The 19,284-nt window shown below is 43.4% G+C and overlaps 1 protein-coding gene across 2 annotated transcripts in view; it reads left to right on the forward strand.

Moving 5' to 3' along the window:
• Positions 1-3,145: 3,145 nt before the first annotated feature.
• Positions 3,146-19,284, forward strand: part of TBXAS1 (thromboxane A synthase 1) — a 154,963-nt gene continuing 138,824 nt past the window's right edge. For both annotated transcript variants that reach the window (XM_047844646.1, XM_047844649.1), the window contains exon 1: positions 3,146-3,390. In XM_047844646.1, coding sequence (XP_047700602.1) covers positions 3,302-3,390 — 89 coding nt within the window. In that variant the 5' untranslated portion in view covers positions 3,146-3,301. The remainder of the gene's footprint in view (positions 3,391-19,284) is intronic.

Raw genomic sequence — 19,284 nt, forward strand, 5'->3', positions numbered from 1 at the left:
TAAAAAGAAAATATTCAGAAAGTAAAGGCCTGATGTTTAATTATGATGTTTAAGCATGATGGCGACAGTCTGTCCTTCATCGCAGAAAACCCCCAATGTGTCCTTGCTTTACGTCACAGATTCCAAAATTGTGATACATTCTTAATTATGTTATTCTCTGATAAAAATGCTTATTATCTCTCATATCTGACCCTTCCACTTTGTTTTGGTTTATTTACCATCCACAATTCACTGAGTGTTATCTCTGCTTTGAGGCTAGTGTGGAAAGGGTACAATGATCTCTCCACAGCGTTTACAGCTCCCCCAAATCACATAGAAAGGGCTCCAAAGATATTAGAGGAATGAATGAGTAAATTCAGTCACTTGGGGAAAAGAACAACCCCTCAAGAAGGTCAGACACCTCTGAACCGGCCACCTCTGAACATGCAAAGGTTCTCTGTGAACAGGGCAGGACCTGTTCCAGGTGCATGGGCAACATGTCTGTGGGGAGACACGGGGAGTATATTCTAGATGAAGAGCCCAAAAAGAGAGACGGGAGACCCAGGTTCTATCACTAGGCAGCAATGAGACTTTGTACCAGTCACTTTTTCTTTCTGGGTTTTTATTTCCTCCTCCGTAAATAAGCGTTAGATTTGGCCAACATCTCTCAAAGCATGCTCCTAAGAACACTACATCTGGGATGTGTTAATAAATGCCCCTTAACAAGAATTCTGTGGTCAAATACACTTGGGAAATGCTGCTCTCTGCATGCTAGTCTTGGAGCTCCACAATGCACATTAGCAAGTTCAAGTCTCTGAGAGGTCTTTCAGGAAAGAAACTTACTTTATCAATGCTGACACCAGCATTTTCTCACATTTATTTCACCTTGGAATCTTAACATTTTTTTCATGAGCATCTCACTGATACATACACTGGTCTTAGTAATGCCTGAGGTCTTTCCAGCTCTCAGAATCCATAACCGTAATGACTTGTTTCCTTCACACCAGCTTGTTCTGCCCTGACACCCCATACTGTGGCCACTGTGGCCGAAAGCATCATATCTCAGATGGCCCTCGATGAAACATACCTGTGCTTTGTGAGTGGGAATATAGAGATCCCTTAACTGTGTGTCAAGGTCCTGATCAAATGGGACAAAGGAGATGTAGAATATGGAGAGGGGAAGAAACATCCAAAAGGGCTGGGCTGAAGCATGGGACACTTGGGTGCAGTTGTTGGGGGCACCTAAGTAGGAATGAAAAACCGGGAGGCAGGGCAAATGGTCAGAGACAAGGGAAGTATTTGGAAGGTACTTGGTCCTTGTGTGGTTTGCTAGCTATTTGTGGCTGTGGCTCATCTGGATTTAAATCCCATTTGTATATCGATGCCTTCCATGTTTGAATACAATCTTTTGATTAAGAGAATGGACTTGGGAGTTGTATGTCCCGTGCCTTAGTTTCTTTTATAAAATAGAGTTGATAAAAAGCTTTGCCTCATAGTGTTATTTATGAAGATGAAATAAGTTAACGCATATGAATGCTCTTAGAATAGTAACTGGCCCATAGTAAGTCCTACATAAATGGCATTGTTGTCATTCATTACTGTTAGTTATATTTTCAGCCAAGATTCCTCTCTGACTTGACAACTCCACTCAGATGTGTCCCAGGCATCTCAGAGTAAACAGGAGCCAAATTAAACTCTTGATTTTTCCCACCAATACCCCAACTTCCCCATCTCAGGAAATGTCATCTCTACACATACACTCACAGCTCAAGTCAGGAGCCCAGGAATCAGACTTGTCTCCCCTTTCCCTTTCACATCCCATCCACCGGGAAGTTCTGCAGTCGACTGCTAAATATATTTCAAGTTCATCTACGTACTTCTTTCTACTTGCATCCCTGCTCTGGTCCGAGCAGGCTCATCTCAGGATAATGACTAGTCTTCTAAGCGGTCTCCCTTCTCTTCCTCTTGCTCTTCTCCAACACATTCTCCCCGTGCAGCCAGAATGCTTTTAACAAACATAAATATGAACATATTAAAACCCAAAGTGGCCCATAAAATGAAGCCCACGCTTCTCACCGTGGCTTTGTGCTGTCTAGCTTCTGTTGACCATCTCCCTGTCTTCCCAGCTGCCTCCCTGAGTTGGCCCGCTCTACTCCAGCAGGATTAGCCTCTTTCCAGTTCCCACACACGGGAATTCCTTCCCACCTTACAGCCCTTATCTGTGTCACCATTTTTGCCCAGAAGGCTTTGCCCATGGCTCTTTATGTGATGGGCTCCCCTTCAACTGAGAATCTCAGCTCCAAACTTTCTTTTCTAGATAGATTTCCCCTATAACCCTCTCTTAGTGGGTCACTCTAGTTGTTCTCAGTCATAGCTGTGTGTTCATGACCTTCAGAGCAATTACTTCTTTGTCTACCTGTCTATTGTCTGTCTCTCCCCAGAGAAATTTTCCCAGAGTTTGGTACTACTTCTGTTTTCCAAACACTGTAAACTCAGCTCAGAGCCTGATGCCCCACACATACCGAATGGATGGATGGATGCCATGGTGCGTGAATGACTCACTGTCTAATACACCCTCCCCATTACTAAAAGTGTAATATGCTGACTAATAAGCAAAAAATAATTCTGTCTACTTTAGTCAGATAAGCTCAGAACTAGAACAAAGGACCAACGCATGAGCCTGTGGATATGCTTTTAGATGTTTGAAAAATCCTCTGACTCATGATGAGAGTGCTGACACAGGGCAAGATCTCTGTTCCAACAGCCAGTCATCAAGGGCCCCTTGGACCCCAGGAACCAATGAACTTTGTGGGATCGATGTCCTCAATGCAGCCAGTATTTTCCATCAGGCTGATACCTGACCCCAACTTTTTCTGGGACATTCAGAGTCTCCTGACCCATATCTTCACTGAATTATGAATTAATTTTTTTGAAGGGGAGTCTTTTTCCGTAGACTACTCAGACTTCTCATCAGAGTAGAAATCTCTGGTTGCAACCACATAGCTTCTCAGCAAACATGGGACCAGTTCTGCTGCTAATTCCCCGGGGAGTTAACATAAATGTTTATTGACAGTGCAGTCCTCAAGAAAATAAAGTTGCTGATTCACTGCCTTACACTGAAACTCTGTGTTTCTTCCCTCCTCTTCCTTCCTCTTTATAAGGAGACACTCTGAAGAACAGCACATTTTGGGGACCCACTTAGTGTGTGTGTTCTTGGTTGCCTGTTCCTTCTTCCGTCTGTACAGCGTGGTCCCTGTAACGGCAGGGGCATCAGCCTCCCTCTTTCTCTGGAGGACCGCCCCTCTTGGGACTCTGAGGAACAATGGAAGTCTTGGGGTTTCTCAAACTGGAAGTGAATGGCCCCATGGTGACAGTGGCCCTGTCAGTGGTCCTCTTGGCCCTCCTGAAATGGTAAGTGTGGCCAGCAGGTTCCCATGACTGTGACAATGTCAGAAACAGCAGCCCTGGAGCCTTGCTGGAGCCAGGGAGGGGTATGTGGGAGTGTGTTTTTCTTCTTTTCTAATCTAGAGGGAGTTGAGTATTAACACAGCCTCAGAATTAAAAGCAAACAGCCAGGTTAATCTTTTGCTAAAATGCATGAGATCGAGGTGTCAGGAAAGGCTGGTGATTCAGTGACTGAGAGCACTACACATAATTAAGTTTGCAAGAGATGGAAAAAGAAACAAGTTGGAAAGGTTTGGGGAGAAGTATTTCCTCGTACCCATCATATCTTCCACCTCACTTTTCTGAGATCCTCTCCCCCTGTTGGATTTACAGCAGATTCAGCTCTCGGTTCATATGCCATTAAAAACAAAAAGGACATCAGAGCTGTCTGGCATCGTGGACCACTTTGCAGGAGGTCATTCACAGGGATTTCTGCAGGTTTAAGGACAAAGCAGTGGAACTGATTGCGTAGTTTTCTGATATTTGATAGAAGGGAATGGATTCTGATGAACATAGCGTGTGCCGTGCCCACAAAGTTTGAGACCCCGAAAGGACCTCGGATTTGAACTGAGAGCAGCTGCCTGTTATCTTGTTAATGCAACAGGAGGCTTTCTGAAGTTTGGCTCTGCCGAAGGCCTGTGTCTGGAGATGCAAGGGCCCACAATATGCTCCATTTATGCGTATTCACCCTGCTGGTTAAACTTATTACAGTTACCCACTCAATCCAAAGCACCTGGATTTAGGTGGCTCTGGTTTTTGAGGGGAAAGTGAAAAAATTAATGGAGAACTTGAGTTTGAACAGAATTTCAATTTATGTTTCTGGTGATAATAAAGCCTTCCCTAGATTAATAACTGGGAAAGCACTTTGAAAAGCATCAAGCATTATGCAAATGCGAGGTATTATTCTTTTGGAATTTGCATAGCTGAAAATGGAATTCACGTTTGATGTTCTATGATGATGAAATTACTTCTTGGAAATTGGCTCTGAAACTCCGCTTTAGTCCCAGTGCTGTTTTTGCTTTTTAACTGGTTTAATTATCTTTTGAACTTAGTTCTCAGTGTAGCTTCTCTTCCTTGAAACCAGCCACATGCAAAACCAGGAGCAAATGGTAGCCCTCTTTCCCTGCTGCACCCCATTTATCCATCTCAACGTGTTTCTGTGCTCAGTGATGCACACGCCTTAGTGCCAACACATAGCAGGTGCTTCATAGATGTCCACCGCCATTGTTCACAACCATTTAGGTAACCTAACAACTGAGGAAAATAAGTCTTTAGTGGTTCAGGCATATTTGAGATTCCTTATTAGTATGATTATGGATATATTTTCCCATCAATAGCTATGCTCTGACTGTGGTTCTCAAAGTGTGTCCCGCCTGAATCCTCCAGGTGGTCTCAGCATTAATGTTTAGATTATACACTTTTCTACACATTTATGTCTTTAGCATGTGTGTGTGTGTGTGTGTGTGTGTGTGTGTGTGTTTTCATTTCTGTATCCTCAACTCCCAGCTCAGTGTCTGACTTACAGCACGGCCTCGATAAATGTTTGATGAACGAATGAATGAATTGCATACATTAATGTTGCTCTGGTCATGGAAAAGGGCATGTGTCCTGACTGATAAGCTGCTGTAACTGGATGTTTATAATCAGTGTAGATCAGGGAGTCACGGACAATAACACCGCACCATTCAGCAAGGCAGCTCTGCATTTGTAATCTATTCCCAGGGCCATATTAATAACCTGGGTCAAAGACACAGAGATTAGATAAAGGCATGAAGCAGAGGTGGTAAATAGGAAGTGAAAGCTGACTTCCACTTGTTATCGCAGAAATATTTGTTGATCTGTTAATGTACGCCAGGCAGAGAGTGGGAGGCTCTGGTACAAGGTCAGGAAACAGGAGGTCTGGACCAGATGCCCAAGGCTGGGGGATACATGGAGGTTCTGGGGTAAGCTTGGTGTCTGGAGGGAATAATGCTGAAGGAGAGCAGGCAGCAGAAGGGAGTGGCTATGGCCATGGCTCTGGAGCTCCTGAGTCCATCCCTTGATCCAGCTCAAGGTAACCATCCTCAGGCTCTCGACCCTCCTCTTCCAGGCAGGGCTCTAGGTAGCCTCTGAGCAACGGACTCCAGCTTGAATGAGGTGGGGTCTCCCTCCTGCTTCATTCTCTTAAGAGGTACTTGTGGGAGAAGAGGGGTGCTCAGGGAAAGCTGAGGTGGAGAAACCTCCCCCACCCCCCACAGCCATCTTGCTCCTAAGAAACTATGGAGGGTGGTGTGCCCTGACCAGACTCCTTTGTCTTTCCTTTGAGAGTTACCTTTGCCATTGGGCCAGGTAAGACTGTCATGGAGAGCCTAAACTCTGAGAATGAGGATTATGAGGATTGCTTCTTGCCTCCTCAACCAGCCTGTGAGTTCTTGCAAGGCAGGGGCGAGGTCTCAGATCTCATTGCAATTCCAGAAATTTCTATCCATGGCACAAATGTTCTTCTAGCGTTTGGTTTAAAGGGGGTAAAGTGAAGAAGTACAGCACCCAGGATTTAGGGTTTGGCTCCTGCCTCTTCCAGTGGCCTCATCTCCCTCATCCATCCCCCATATCCTGTTCTGAGAGCGGCCATGTTGCTGCATGAGTCCTTCCTTTGCCCTTGCTAGTCTCCATGCTTGGAATCCCCTTCTTCTCTTTCCTTCAGCACTAAGTTCAGGGGCATCTCCTCATGGAAGCTTCTCCTGTTTGTCCAGGGCACTTACAAGCCCCCACTCAGTGCTGCTTTTATCATCTCTCATCACCTCCCCTCCCCCCAATGCCCAGTATGTAGCACTGGCACATAATAAATGCTGGCTATGCGTGGCTCAGTTGGTTAACCGTCCGACTCCGGCTCAGGTCATGATCTCACAGTCTGTGAGTCTGAGCCCCGCGTCGGGCTCTGTGCTGACAGCTCAGAGCCTGGAGCCTACTTTGGATTCTGTGTCTCCCTCTCTCTCTATCCCTCCCCTGCTCATGCTCTGTCTCTCTCTGTCTCAAAAATAAATAAAAACATTAAAAAATACATAAAAATTTTTTTTAACGTTTATTTATTTTTGAGACAGAGAGAGACAGAGCTTGAACAGGGGAGGGGCAGAGAGAGAGGGAGACACAGAATCCAAAGCAGGCTCCAGGCTCTGAGCTGTCAGCACAGAGCCCGACACGGGGCTCGAACTCATGGACTGTGAGATCATGACCTGAGCCGAAGTCGGACGCTTAACCGACCAAGCCACCCAGGCGCCCCTAAAAAAAATTTTTTTTAAATAAATGTTGGCTGAAGGCTAATTCCAGCCTCTGATCTCTGCTGGTACTTTTTTGCCGGTTCTTCTCTGAGCCTTTATAGTTCAGTACAAATCTTAACAGTTTTGCCCATGTGAGTCACTCCTTTTCCTGAAAGCCTGTTGTGTTTTCAATTTGTACCAACTTGGTGACTCCTTTTTAAATTGTTGCAGGTGTACTGTTTTTGTATCCCCACCCACCTTGTAGAACAGAGACCATGCCATGTACTTGATAAATACTTCTTAATTGTTAAGTGTACATGTGAATTTGGAAAGAAGACAAAAGAGTTAATTTCACTTAAAAACAGACCATTATAAAATAGGCATAGTATATTTCAGTAGTTCTCCTCAAAGTGAATTTGACACGATTTTCAACAATACTTATTTAAGTTGACAGATATGTGGCTGAGTAGCATGAACTGGGGTATAAGGAGATCAGGGCTACTCCACTGGGGCTGGAAGACAGAGCAGGCATATAGAATATAGTAGCTAGGAGTACATACAAAGGTGTATGTATGAAGCACATATGAAGCAGTCTGGAGCCTGCTTCAGATGCTGTGTCTCCCTCTCTCTGTGCCCCTCCCCATCCCTGTGCTCTGTTTCTGCCTCTGTCTCTCTCAAAATAAACATTAAAAAAAAAAAGAGTATCCCAAATATTAATAGTGGTTTTTCTTCATTGGTGGGATTATGGATGATTTTCATTTCTTTTTTTAGTCTTTCTACATCTTACACATTTCTTTAATGAGTATGAATTACGGAGCAAAAAATTGTTACTTTATGTTATTTTTATGTTTTATTATGTTACTTTATGTTATTAAACGGAGAAGGAAATTGTTCTTCTCTAGTAGTGAAGAGGAAACCAGTTTTATGCTGTGGGAATGGAGGTTTCGGGGCTATAATCTCACTATTTCCACCAACAGAGTAGAATATACAAGGGGAATTTAGAGTAATGAGGGAGCTTCTTGGCTAATGAGGCAGTGTGAAAGGTAAACTGTAGCAGTTCCATTAAGTAGCTAAAGAGTCAAAGCAGGTAAATACATGAATACGCTGGCAGCTGAGAAGTGCTGTCTTACAGAGATGCAAGGGCTTTTCATGCCAGGCTGCATTTAAGGCTCAGGAGCCCAAGACTCAGAGGAATGAGTCGACTAGTTGTGAAAATAGGAATCAGGGTGTTTTAGAGTTCTGATCAAGTCTCATTCTAAGATAACGTTAAGGTAAAATGTTATTGGTGATTATCAAGACTTAAGACTATAATGAAAATCACTGTACCTGGAAGTTTCTTTCTGATAGAGCTTGCTTTACATATAGGAGGACTAGATTCTAATTCTAAACCCAGACCATATCTGGTAATCCAGATAATCTAGTCCCAGACCATATTTAAAAGAAACCATTGCTCCCTGGGATGGAAGGAAGGCTCAATATCCACAAATCAATAACACAATATACCACATTAACAGAACGAAGGAGAAAAAAAAATCGCATAATCATCTCAATAGATGCAGAAAAACCATTTGATAAAATTCAACTTCCTTTCGTGATAAAAACTTTCAATGAATTAGGTATAAAAGGACTGTGCCTCAGCTTGATAAAGGCTGTATATGACAAGTGCACAGCTAATCTTATACTTGACAGTGAAAAGATGAAACCTTTTCCTCTAAGATCAGAACCAGACAAGGATGCCCACTCTCACCACTACCATTCAATATCAAGCCAGAAGTCTTAGCCATAGCAATTAGAAAAGGAAACGAAATAATAGGCATCCAAATTAGAAAGGAAGAAGTAAAACTGTCTCTGTTTATAGATGACATAATCTTACATACAGAAAATGCTAAAGACTCCAATCAAAAAGCTGGTAGAGGGGCGCCTGGGTGGCGCAGTCGGTTAAGCGTCCGACTTCAGCCAGGTCACGATCTCGCGGTCCGTGAGTTCGAGCCCCGCGTCGGGCTCTGGGCTGATGGCTCAGAGCCTGGAGCCTGTTTCCGATTCTGTGTCTCCCTCTCTCTCTGCCCCTCCCCCGTTCATGCTCTGTCTCTCTCTGTCCCAAAAATAAATAAAAACGTTGAAAAAAAAATTTAAAAAAAAAAAAAAAAAAAAAAAAAAAGCTGGTAGAGCTAATAAATAAAGTTTATGAAATTCAAATTCCTTAAAGTTGCAGGATATAAAGTCAAACATATGAAAATCAGGTGCATTTCTTTATAATAACAACAAACTATGTGAAAAGAAATAAAGAAAACAATCCCATTTACAATAGCATCAAAAAGAATAAAACACTTAGGAATGAATTGCATCAAGTGGGTAAAAGAGCTGTACACTGAGAATTATGACACTGATGAATGAAACTGAAAAAGACACAAATAAGTGGAAAGATATCCTGTGTTCATGGATCGGAAGGATTAATATTGTTAAAATGTCCATACAACCCAAGGTAATCTATAGATTCAATGTAATCCCTATCAAAATTCCAGTAGCATTTTCCACAGAAATAGGAAAAAAAATCTTAAAATTTTTATGGAGCCATGAATAACCAAAGCAATCTTGAGAAAGAAGAACAAACCTGGAGGCATCACACTTCTGGATTTCAAACTATATTACACAACTGTAGTAGTTAAACCAGTATGGTTCTTCCCTAAAATTAGACATATAGACCAATGGAACAGAATAAAACATCCAGACATAAACTCATGCATATATGGTCAATTCATTTTTGACAAAGGAGCCGAAAACACACAATGGGAAAAGGATAGTCCCTTCATTAAATGATGTTCTGAAAACTGGATCAGTTTTGCTTGTGATAAGCAAAAGAATGAAATTGGACCCTTATCTTATACCATATGCAAAAATCAGCTCAAAATGGATTAAAGATTTAAATGTAAGGCCTGACACTGTATAACTCCTAAAAGAAAACATAAGGGCTAGCCCTTTGACATTGATCTTGACATTGAGTTTTTGGGTGGGACACTAAAAGCCCAAGCAACAAAAGCAAAAATAAACAAGTGAGACCACATCAAATTGGAAAGCTTTTGCACAACAAGGAAAACAGTCAACAAAATGAGAAGACAACCTACAGAATGGGTGAAAATATTTGCAAGCCATATATCTGAGAAGGGGTTAATGTCCAAAATATATAAGGAACTTAGACAACTCAATAGCAACAAAACAAAATAACCCATTCAAAAAATGGGCAGAGGAACTCAACAGACATTTTTTCAAGGAAGACATACTAATGGTTAACATGTCTATGGAAAGGTGATTAACATCACTAATCATCAGAGAAATGCAAATCCAAAGAGAGATCACCTCACAAGACAAGAGATAACAAGAGTTGGTGACGATGCGGAGAAAAGAGAACCCTTGTGGACTGTTGGTGGGCACATAAACTGGTGCAGCCACTATGAAAACAGTAGGGAGGTTCCTCAAAAAATTGAAAATAGAGCTACCACACAATCCAGCACTCCTACTCTTGAGGCTATATCAAAGGAAATGAAATCAGCATTTTGAAGGGATATCTCCACTCCCATGTTTCCTGCAGCACTATTCACCAATAGCCAGGACATGGAAACAACTTAAATGTTATCGACCCATGAATGGAGAAAATGTGGTCTACATATACAATGGCATATTATTCAACTTTAAAAAAGGAGACCTGCCATTTGTGACAGCATGGAGGAACGTGGAGATTATTATGCTACATGAAATAAGCCAGACACAGCAAGACAAATACAGCATGATCGCACATATATGTGGAATCTAAAATGTCGGCTCATGGAAGTAAAGAGTAGAATTGTGGTTGCCAGGGACTGGAGGATGGGGGAGACATACTTTTAGTTATAAGATGAATAGGTTCTAGAGCTGAATGTACAGCCTGGTAACTATAGTTAGTAATGATGTAGAATACATGAAATTTGCTAAGGGAGTAATCTTAAGTATTCTCACCACACACACACACACACACACACACACACACACACACACGGTAACTATGTGAGATAATGGATATGTTAGTTAGCTTCATTGTGGTAATCATTATGTATCAAACACCAAGCTGTATACCTTAAATATATACAATTCCTTTGTCAATCATACCTCGATAAGTTAAAAATAATAATAATTAAAAAAGCAAACACCACTGTACTGGAATATGGAGCCCAGCTAAGAAATCTTGAATTTGTCAGAGTAAGGAAGCCATGTAGGTGTTCCCTGGTATAATCATAGGTAGAGGGAGGGGTGTCTGGCTGCAGAATGAGGGTATTTGAAAATCAGTTGGCTACCATTTTCCCAAGTTCTGTTCCTAACAATGTTTGGGAAATTAACCATAAGGTAAGCCTTCTTGGAGAATCATAGCATATCAAAGGTCCCAAGAGGTTCTGCAGTAAAGAAATCTGTTTAACTTCATTTAGTCCAGTTCTTCCTAAACTTATTTGATTAAGAAACACTGTGGGGGTACCTGGGTGGCTCAGTCAGTTAAGCCTCCTCCAACTCTTGGTTTCTGCTCAGGTCATGATTCTCACAGTTCGTGAGATTGAGCCCCACATCGGGCTCTGTGCTGACCGTAGAGCTTGCTTGGTTTCTCTCACACTCTCTCTGCCCCTCCCCCTCTCACATTCTCTAAATAAATATGTAAATAAACATTAAAAAAAAACACAAGCGAACAACAACAAAAAAGAAATGATGTGTAGGATCATAGAGAAAAGGTCAGTTTTGACCAGCTGAGATATTCCCTTGAAATGAGTGGTTGGATGTGTTGTTGGTGATCAGGCAGCTGCGTAGTCTGGTGGAAATGGAGGAGCTGCCGAACAGAGGAATAAAACATGAAAACTATCCTTTTGCAAGCTCTGAGGCACCAGGGTTGATGATATTTACTTCAGAGCATAGAGGGTATAGATAGTCTGGAGGGCAAAATAGGGCCAACAGGCCCGCTGGCTCCAGTTCAACATCAAAGTAAACGAATAACCACAGCTGTCTGGCTATGGCAGGAACGCTGCCTTGGGAGGTGGTGAGCGTCCCTCAACATCCACCAGGAATGCTGCCAAAGCACTTCCTACATGGCATGGGCACTTGGCACAGATGACCACTGAGTGCTTTCTGGATCTAGATTCAGTGTATGGAAGGTCTGCACGGAGCCTAGCTACCACCAGGGAAAAGTCAGATAAAGCACAAGAGATCCACTAGTGACTGCTCCCTCTTCTGCCTGGACACACCTCTTGTCCCCAGCAGCAGCTCCCATGGTAAGGAGAGCGTGTCAGCTCCCACGGTGAGGAGAGCGTGTCCCAGGCAGGAGCCTGGAACACTCTCACAAAGCAACTTCGTGGGGCCTCATTATGGCTTCATGCAGGACACTCTTCTAGCCTTCCAGCCCTTGCTCCTCAGACTTTCTGGGTCCCCAGCCCCTTGGAGGTGGCTTGGAGAAGCAGAAGGGTCTTGGACTGGGTCTGGAAACATAAGGGAGAAGTGATGTGGCACAGGAGAGAAGGGAGAAAATTTCAGGTGAGGAAGGGTCACAACATCAGGATTTGTAACATTTGGTAGAACAAGACATTAAGGGTGTGAATAATGGACACATTTTAGAAATACATTTTAAAGGCCATGGATAATTTCCAGTGCCCCAGAGCATCTAGAGAAAGATGCATGCTATTTCCCTTTTTTATTTTTTGTACTTTTGTTTAGGATATGATGGGTACTTTGGTTTAATAACTCAGTGATGAGCTTGGAGATAAAATTGAACCTGCTTAGGAAAACTAGGTCTGCACTTCCTCGAGGACCATTTCCACAGAATATTTTTTTTTGTTTTCCCTCTTTCACATAGTTATACACAATATCCCTAGCTTTCCCCTTACTTTATTGATTTTCCAGAACGAGAGTACGAGGCGTGACTATAAAGTAACGTGACTGATTATTTTAGCATACACACCAGAACTTATACAGCCAAATGAATTTTATGACCTTCAAAAGCATTTTCCTGATACGCTAAACCTTTGCTGCAGAGATGGCACTATCAGAAAAGGCATTCTTAGCACTTTCCTTTAGGAATGGCCCTGGTGTCTAGAGTCAGTCTTTTGACAGTCTCATGGTAGCCAGTCGCCATTTTTGTTGAGAATGGACTAATTTTTTTTTAAACAGTCCCAATATTGGCAAACAGGTGATTAGACTGGGTCGTCTTCTTTTCAACTCAAAATAAAATGTGATTAGAAAACAATAAGTCTTCTTCTATATTCGAGAAGTTTATGAACCAGGAAGCCTGGGGATTCCACTTGAGGGGCCACACTCCTAGGGCATATGCATTGTTGCTCACTTCCTGGTTTGTTTTGTTTTAAAGAAAACAACAGCAATGATCTTAAGACTTGTGGTCAAACCTTCTCTTCTTATCTTGTAAGGAGTTCAGGCTTCTGGTAGCATCTACTCTCTGGGGAGAGATGAGAGAAGGATCTCATTCATTCTATAAACAAAGCAAATCAGCGGATTTATGTTGGTGCTTTAATGAGGTGCTCAAGTATACGCTTGGGACTGCTTTCCCTGGGAGGACAGTGGCTCTTCCAGAAATAGAGCTATTGAACGAACCCTTCCTTGCACCCCTGAATACCATAATAACAACCATCTTCCTAGGCTGTCATTTGCCATTGAGGTTAAGTGCTCTTTGGGAACATTAGCAGTGTTATATATACAACATATATCTGAACATGGGCACAGAACTTTGGGTAGAGAAGGGACAGGGGACACTTGTTCATGCAGCTGTACGTTTGGTGCTTCAATTATTAGGAGTCACCTTTTTCTGGTTTGTCAGAAATATGTGATGTTTCACAACTTCCTTGGGATGGGCAGGGTTGGGGTGTTGTCTGACTGGGTAGATTCTGGAGCCCTCAGCTCTCCTGGCAGAGTCTTTGGTCTCCTGGCAGAGTCTGGCACTGGGCCACACTGTGGGGCCATCCTCAACCTCCATATGTCCTTGCAAAGCGGTGTCTTGGGTTTCACCTCAGCAGACGGCAGTTCCTGAACATGGTCCCAGAGAGAGGGCGACCCTTCCTTTGCTCAAAGGTATCTGGAAAGATGGTGTCAGAGATGGCCTGAAAGCAGAGCCAACCTCTACAAATAGTGGATTCAACCGAAACCCTGTTTTCTGAGCACGATGCATAGACACCCTGGGGAGAGCCAGCGCTCTGTATCCAAACTGGCTTCTGCTTCCACATTTCAGCTGAAAGGTGCCCTACAATCCTCCCCCGCATTTCCCTCCTGGCTGCACACAATGTGCCTGTTCTTCTCCCTACTCTTGCTCACTCATTACAGCCCCTGTCGTCTGAATGCCCTCCTCTCTCTGTTTAAATCCCAGCCAGCCATCAAAACCTGGCCAAATGTCACTCTTCTTGAAGGTCACCTTAACTAGGCCAGCCCTCTGGAGCTCTGCCCCCACCTTGAACTCTTGTAGTGTCCTCGGTCTCTATAGCCATCCTGGCACTCACTCTATTATCTTCCTGTGAATGCATGTGTCCTGTCTTCCTGGCCTGACTCCAAGCCCCTGAGGGCAGGGCTGAATCTTAAGCCAGTAAGTGCCTTGTGCACAGTAGCTGCTCAGTAAATGTTAAAGATCATCACCATGCCTCAGGTAACGGAGATGGTGACACTGCTTCCAAATGATTACTGTTACATGTGTGTGTGTGTGTGTGTGTGTGTGTGTGTGTGTGTGTGTGTGAGAGAGAGAGAGAGAGAGAGAGAGAGAGAGCAAGCACAGGGGATGACAGGATCAATCTCCCTCTGACTTGCTGGAACACTAGTGGCCTGTGTTCCCACTACCTAGCAGAATGCCTTGCACAGGGCTCACTGAAAGAGTAAATAAATGACTTCTTCGTTCGCACACTCATTGAATGCTGAAGGCTTTCAAGGCTGTGTGCTGGTTCTACCTCATTGATGTGCAGTGGATAACATTCTCATGAATTCAGATAGATAAAGTAATTGTCACATTAGGAATCGAAGAGCAGGGCTCTGATACAAAAGGAAGGGATGGGACAGAATGTAGGACATAGCCATCTAGATGTGGCATATGAGGGATCATAGAGCTCTTGGGGTCTGACCAGGGTACCCTGACAATAGTGCGGTGGAGGGGGGCATAGGAGGCATCTAGCCCCCTGCAGAGAGGCATCAAAGGACACACACTTCCTCTTACCCTGTTCTATTGAACACTAATCCTCACAGCTTAAAGCAATGCTATCTAAACTCTTCTCCAGCATCCTCTGTTTATATTACTTCCCCATATGTCCCATTGTCTACGTAACAATGCATATTTAAGTAATGATTGATTGATTTTCCCATTTTAATCATTCAAAGACAATGATAGTAGCTCTGCCAATGAGAACAGCTGATCAATGAGATAACCAGCATTAGTGTACCAAGTTATCATTCCACTCCAAGGTAAAGAAACTTGGCATTTTAGGTAACCCGCACAATCTTATTGTCAATAAATGCATGATTTGCATTAGGCCCTTTGAAATATGGAAAACATCTCATGTACCCCCTTCCTACCTTCACAAGTCAGTAGGTATCTGGGGACCTCAGGCCGTAAACACTGTAAAGCATAGTCACTTATACATTTAAGGGTTTGAACTCTATTTGTAAACAGAGAGTGACCAAAACTGGTAGCATCATCTCACGATAAGAGGGATGGTAAAGGAAGGTCATTGGGAAGTTCTCAGGAGAAATATGGTGCCGTGGAAATCAGCTAGGTCTTTACAGTGTAGGACAGACACACTTTTTCTTCTGGATGACCTTGGGCAAATCATTCCATCCTCACTAGTTTCCTCATTCATAAGAGAAGGCTGGCAGTCCCTGCCTTTCAGCATATGGCACCTTTCCAACTGGCCACCTAGGCCAGCTCTCACTCACCCCTACCTGCCAGTCAATCCATATTCTTGCCAGTCTGGTTTCCCAAGTGGTCCTTGAATTGTTCTTTCCTCTCTCTCTGCTCTTCTACCACTGTAGTCCAGGATTCCCTCCCTCCCTCCTTCTCTCCCTTCCTTCCTTTTTGAGAGAGATAGGGAGAGTGCAAGTGAGGGGGAGAGGGGCAGAGGGAGAGAGGGAGGGAGGGAGAGAGAGAGAAAGAGAGAGAGAGAGAGAGAGAGAGAGAGAGAGAGAGAGAAAGAGAGAGAGAGAGAGGATCTTAGGCAGACTCCATGCTCAGTGAGGAGCCCAATGTGGGGCTGGATCTCACAACCCTGGGATCACGACCTGAGCCGAAATCAAGGGTCACACACTCAACTGACTGAGCCACCCAGGCCCCCCTGTAGTCCAGGATTTCAAGAGCATCCCTTGGCTGGAATAGTCTCCTAACTGGTTTCCCTGCCTGCTGCCTGGGTCCCTCGAATCTGTCCTGCAACTCTGCAGCCAGAATAACACCACAGGAACTCACCACTCTCCTGCGTAAAACCCTTCCATGGCCCTCCCTGCCCCCAGAATGAAGTCTCCCTGGCCTAGCACCCCCGAGTCTCTCTCTGATCTGGTTACTTCCCACTCTGCATGTTCATTTTCCATTGCTTCTCACCTGGCACTCCCCTTTCTGGTGCTCACACTTTCTTCCATACAGCACGCTGTTTACCATCCATTTCCTTCTCTCCTTCATTCAAGTGAGAGCCTCTGCATTCCCTGTGCTCCTGGCCCCATTGCACCTGGTTCCTTCTCTCGCTTTCCACTTATCTAAGGTGAGTTCCCAGAGGCAGGACTGGGTCTTACACAGCTTTTGCTTCAAGTACCCAGTATTGTGCTTGGGCCACTCAATACATTTCTATGCATTAATAGGCACTCACTTTTTTGTTGAGCCAAACCAAACTGAGAGATAATACACAGAATTTTGTGTGGCATGGGCCTCGCATATATAGACACCCAATACATGTCAGCTGCTCTTTGCTGCTATGAATATTATCATAGAGAATTTCCATTTGTTTCTGGCTGCATTCCACCACGACCAGCTACAATTCTCACTTGTTATATAACAAAATGTCATCGAATCGAATTGTGGATCCTTTTTTTTTAAGTTGATTTATTTATTTTGAGAGAGAAAGAGACAGAGTATGCGTAGGGAAGGGGCAGAGAGAGAAGGAGAGAAAGAGAATCCCAAGCAGGTTCTGCGCTGTCAGCACAGAGCCTTGATGCGGGTGTTGAACTCACAAACCATGAGGTCATGACCTGAGCGGAAACCAAGAGTCAGACACTTAACCGACTAAGCAACCCAGGCACCCTGAGCTCTGGATCTTAATAAAAGATTATGTCTCTGTAATTCAGCCTAGCCTGTGCTGTGGGTGAAGTTCATCTCTGCACTATTTATAAGGGAAGGACTGCTAAACAAAATCACAGTGCAAAGGTGACTGGGGAACCCATTTAGGAAAGCAAATGACTCCCAAGAACTTCACCAGTGTGTCAGTTCTCCAATACTGTCTTTAAAAACTCACTAAAAACCACTTCACTCATGGCTGCCTTTCTGCATTTGTGCAGTGATCCAGAGTTTGAGCCTGCAGTCAGACTGCCTGGATTCAAACTCTGCCCAGCCTTGTAAGTGTAAGCACGTTGGTAAGGTCTCTATGTCTCAGGGTCCCCTTTTGTAAAATAGGGATAGTAACAGTACTGGCTTCATAGCATGCTTGGAAGATTAAGTGAGTTAGGACATGGAGTAGACTTGCCCGGCCCAGTAGTGTTCAATAAGTGTTAGCTAGTTGTTACCTATTAACTGCAGGCTTATACTCAGCCGTAATTATGTAGATGCTGGGTAGGTAGATCATGATTTTGGTTTTGTTTCTATTAATTTATTAATTAGTTCTAGCACCGTTCAGAACTCTCCCATGATCTTTAGGAATGCATAAAAGTGAAAAGGGTGGAGAGCTGCATTTCAAACTAGTGGTCTTATTTTGAATGATTGTGGGCTTACATCACTAGGTTGCTTTTGACCCTGAACAGGTAAGATGAGGCTGAAAAATGCCTGTGATATTTAACAACTAAGAAGTCTTAGGTGATACTGGAGATGGTCACTAATGGGGTGATGGGGACAGAAGCCAGAATGCAGCAGGTTTCGAAGCAATTAGGAAGGAAGGCAATTGAGAAGAGGATGGACTTTTCTCTCAAGAAGAAGGTTGAGATGTCAGCTGCCTTTCTGAGCTTCAATTTCCAATAAATCTCAAATCCGATAAATTTCAAATTTCAGTATATCTTACATCCATGTTATTATTAGTCTATTGATGGCAATTGTTTATCTCTTAGTTTAGGTGTTTTTTAAAAAGTCTGTTTCTCGAAAAGTGCTCTGTAAACCAAGCTTTAGACCCATTTGCTTTCCAGAAAAATTTAAAATTTTCCTGTGACAAAATTTACATGTATCCTCTGAGTTGAACAGTAACCGCACAATTCTTTTTGCCATTTGGCCTTTGTTTCATTGGTTGATGCTTGCCTTGCCCATGCATCAAGTGCCCATGCACTTGAGAATTGGAAGTGTCAGTGATGCATATCAAATCAGCACACAAATCCTGGTATGTCTTCCTCCACTCTGTCTCTTGTAGATCAGACCTTTCATTTCCTGCACACTCCTGTCTAAGCCCTTACCTCCGTTATCCCTTAATTATGACATTATAAATGTGTCTCTGCAGAATCAAATCCCTCTTGTCTTATATGCAAGTAAGGCAGCCAGCCAACCAACCAATCAACTAACCACCTCTTTTTTGTGTGTTCCACTCAGCTACCATTCCACTCATCCTTCTCTTTCCAGCCAAGAGACTAGAAAGAGGATCCCACACTTGCTCACATTCTCCCCTCCCATTTGCCCTTCAGCCCCACTGAAATGACTCTCTCCATGGCCACTCCTAAAGGGAATTAACATTTCCCCATTGTTCTCTTTCTCTAGTGATTTGTAGTATTTTACTCTGATACATTTAGTCTCTGTTACTGTTGGGTATATTCCAGAGACCTCAGCAGTGCAGGGGTAGAAAAAAGGTCAAGCACCTTGATTATAATCCAATGGCCTCATTTTATAGTTGAGGAAATGAATGTGTAGAGAAGTCAAGTGACTTGACCTGTATTAGCCATTGTTGCAGTGCTGTATAACAAACCCCTCTAAACTCATTGGCAAACAATATCATTTATTTGTCTCACAGTCTGTGGGGTGGCTGGGGTGGCTCTGTTTTAGGCTGTGGGTGGGGTTCAGATCTACTTCATATGTGTTTGTAATGGGGCCCACGATGAAGAGGATACTTGGGGAAAAGCTCTACACCTGACAGATCACAGGAGTGCAAAAGATGCTAGAGGAAATAATGTCTCTTGAGGCCTCAGCCTGGAAGTGGTTTACTGTCATTTCTGCCCCTATTTCTTTGGATAAGCCAAGTGACATGCCCAAGCCTAACATTAATGAGGAGGAAGAAGACTCCGCCCACCATGGAGGGAGGTACTTAAAAGACATCAAAAAAGGATGATGATATAGAATTTTGAAACAAGGAGGGTGTGAAAAATTGGAAGCAATGATTCAATCTACCATATGCTCCAAGATTTCATGTCTGGGTCCTGATCTCTGGCGAAGCAGAAAGAGGCCACGAGTAACAAGACAAAACAAAAT

Source organism: Prionailurus viverrinus, chromosome A2 (assembly GCF_022837055.1).
Source record: "Prionailurus viverrinus isolate Anna chromosome A2, UM_Priviv_1.0, whole genome shotgun sequence".
In the NCBI taxonomy this organism is placed as follows: domain Eukaryota; kingdom Metazoa; phylum Chordata; class Mammalia; order Carnivora; family Felidae; genus Prionailurus; species Prionailurus viverrinus.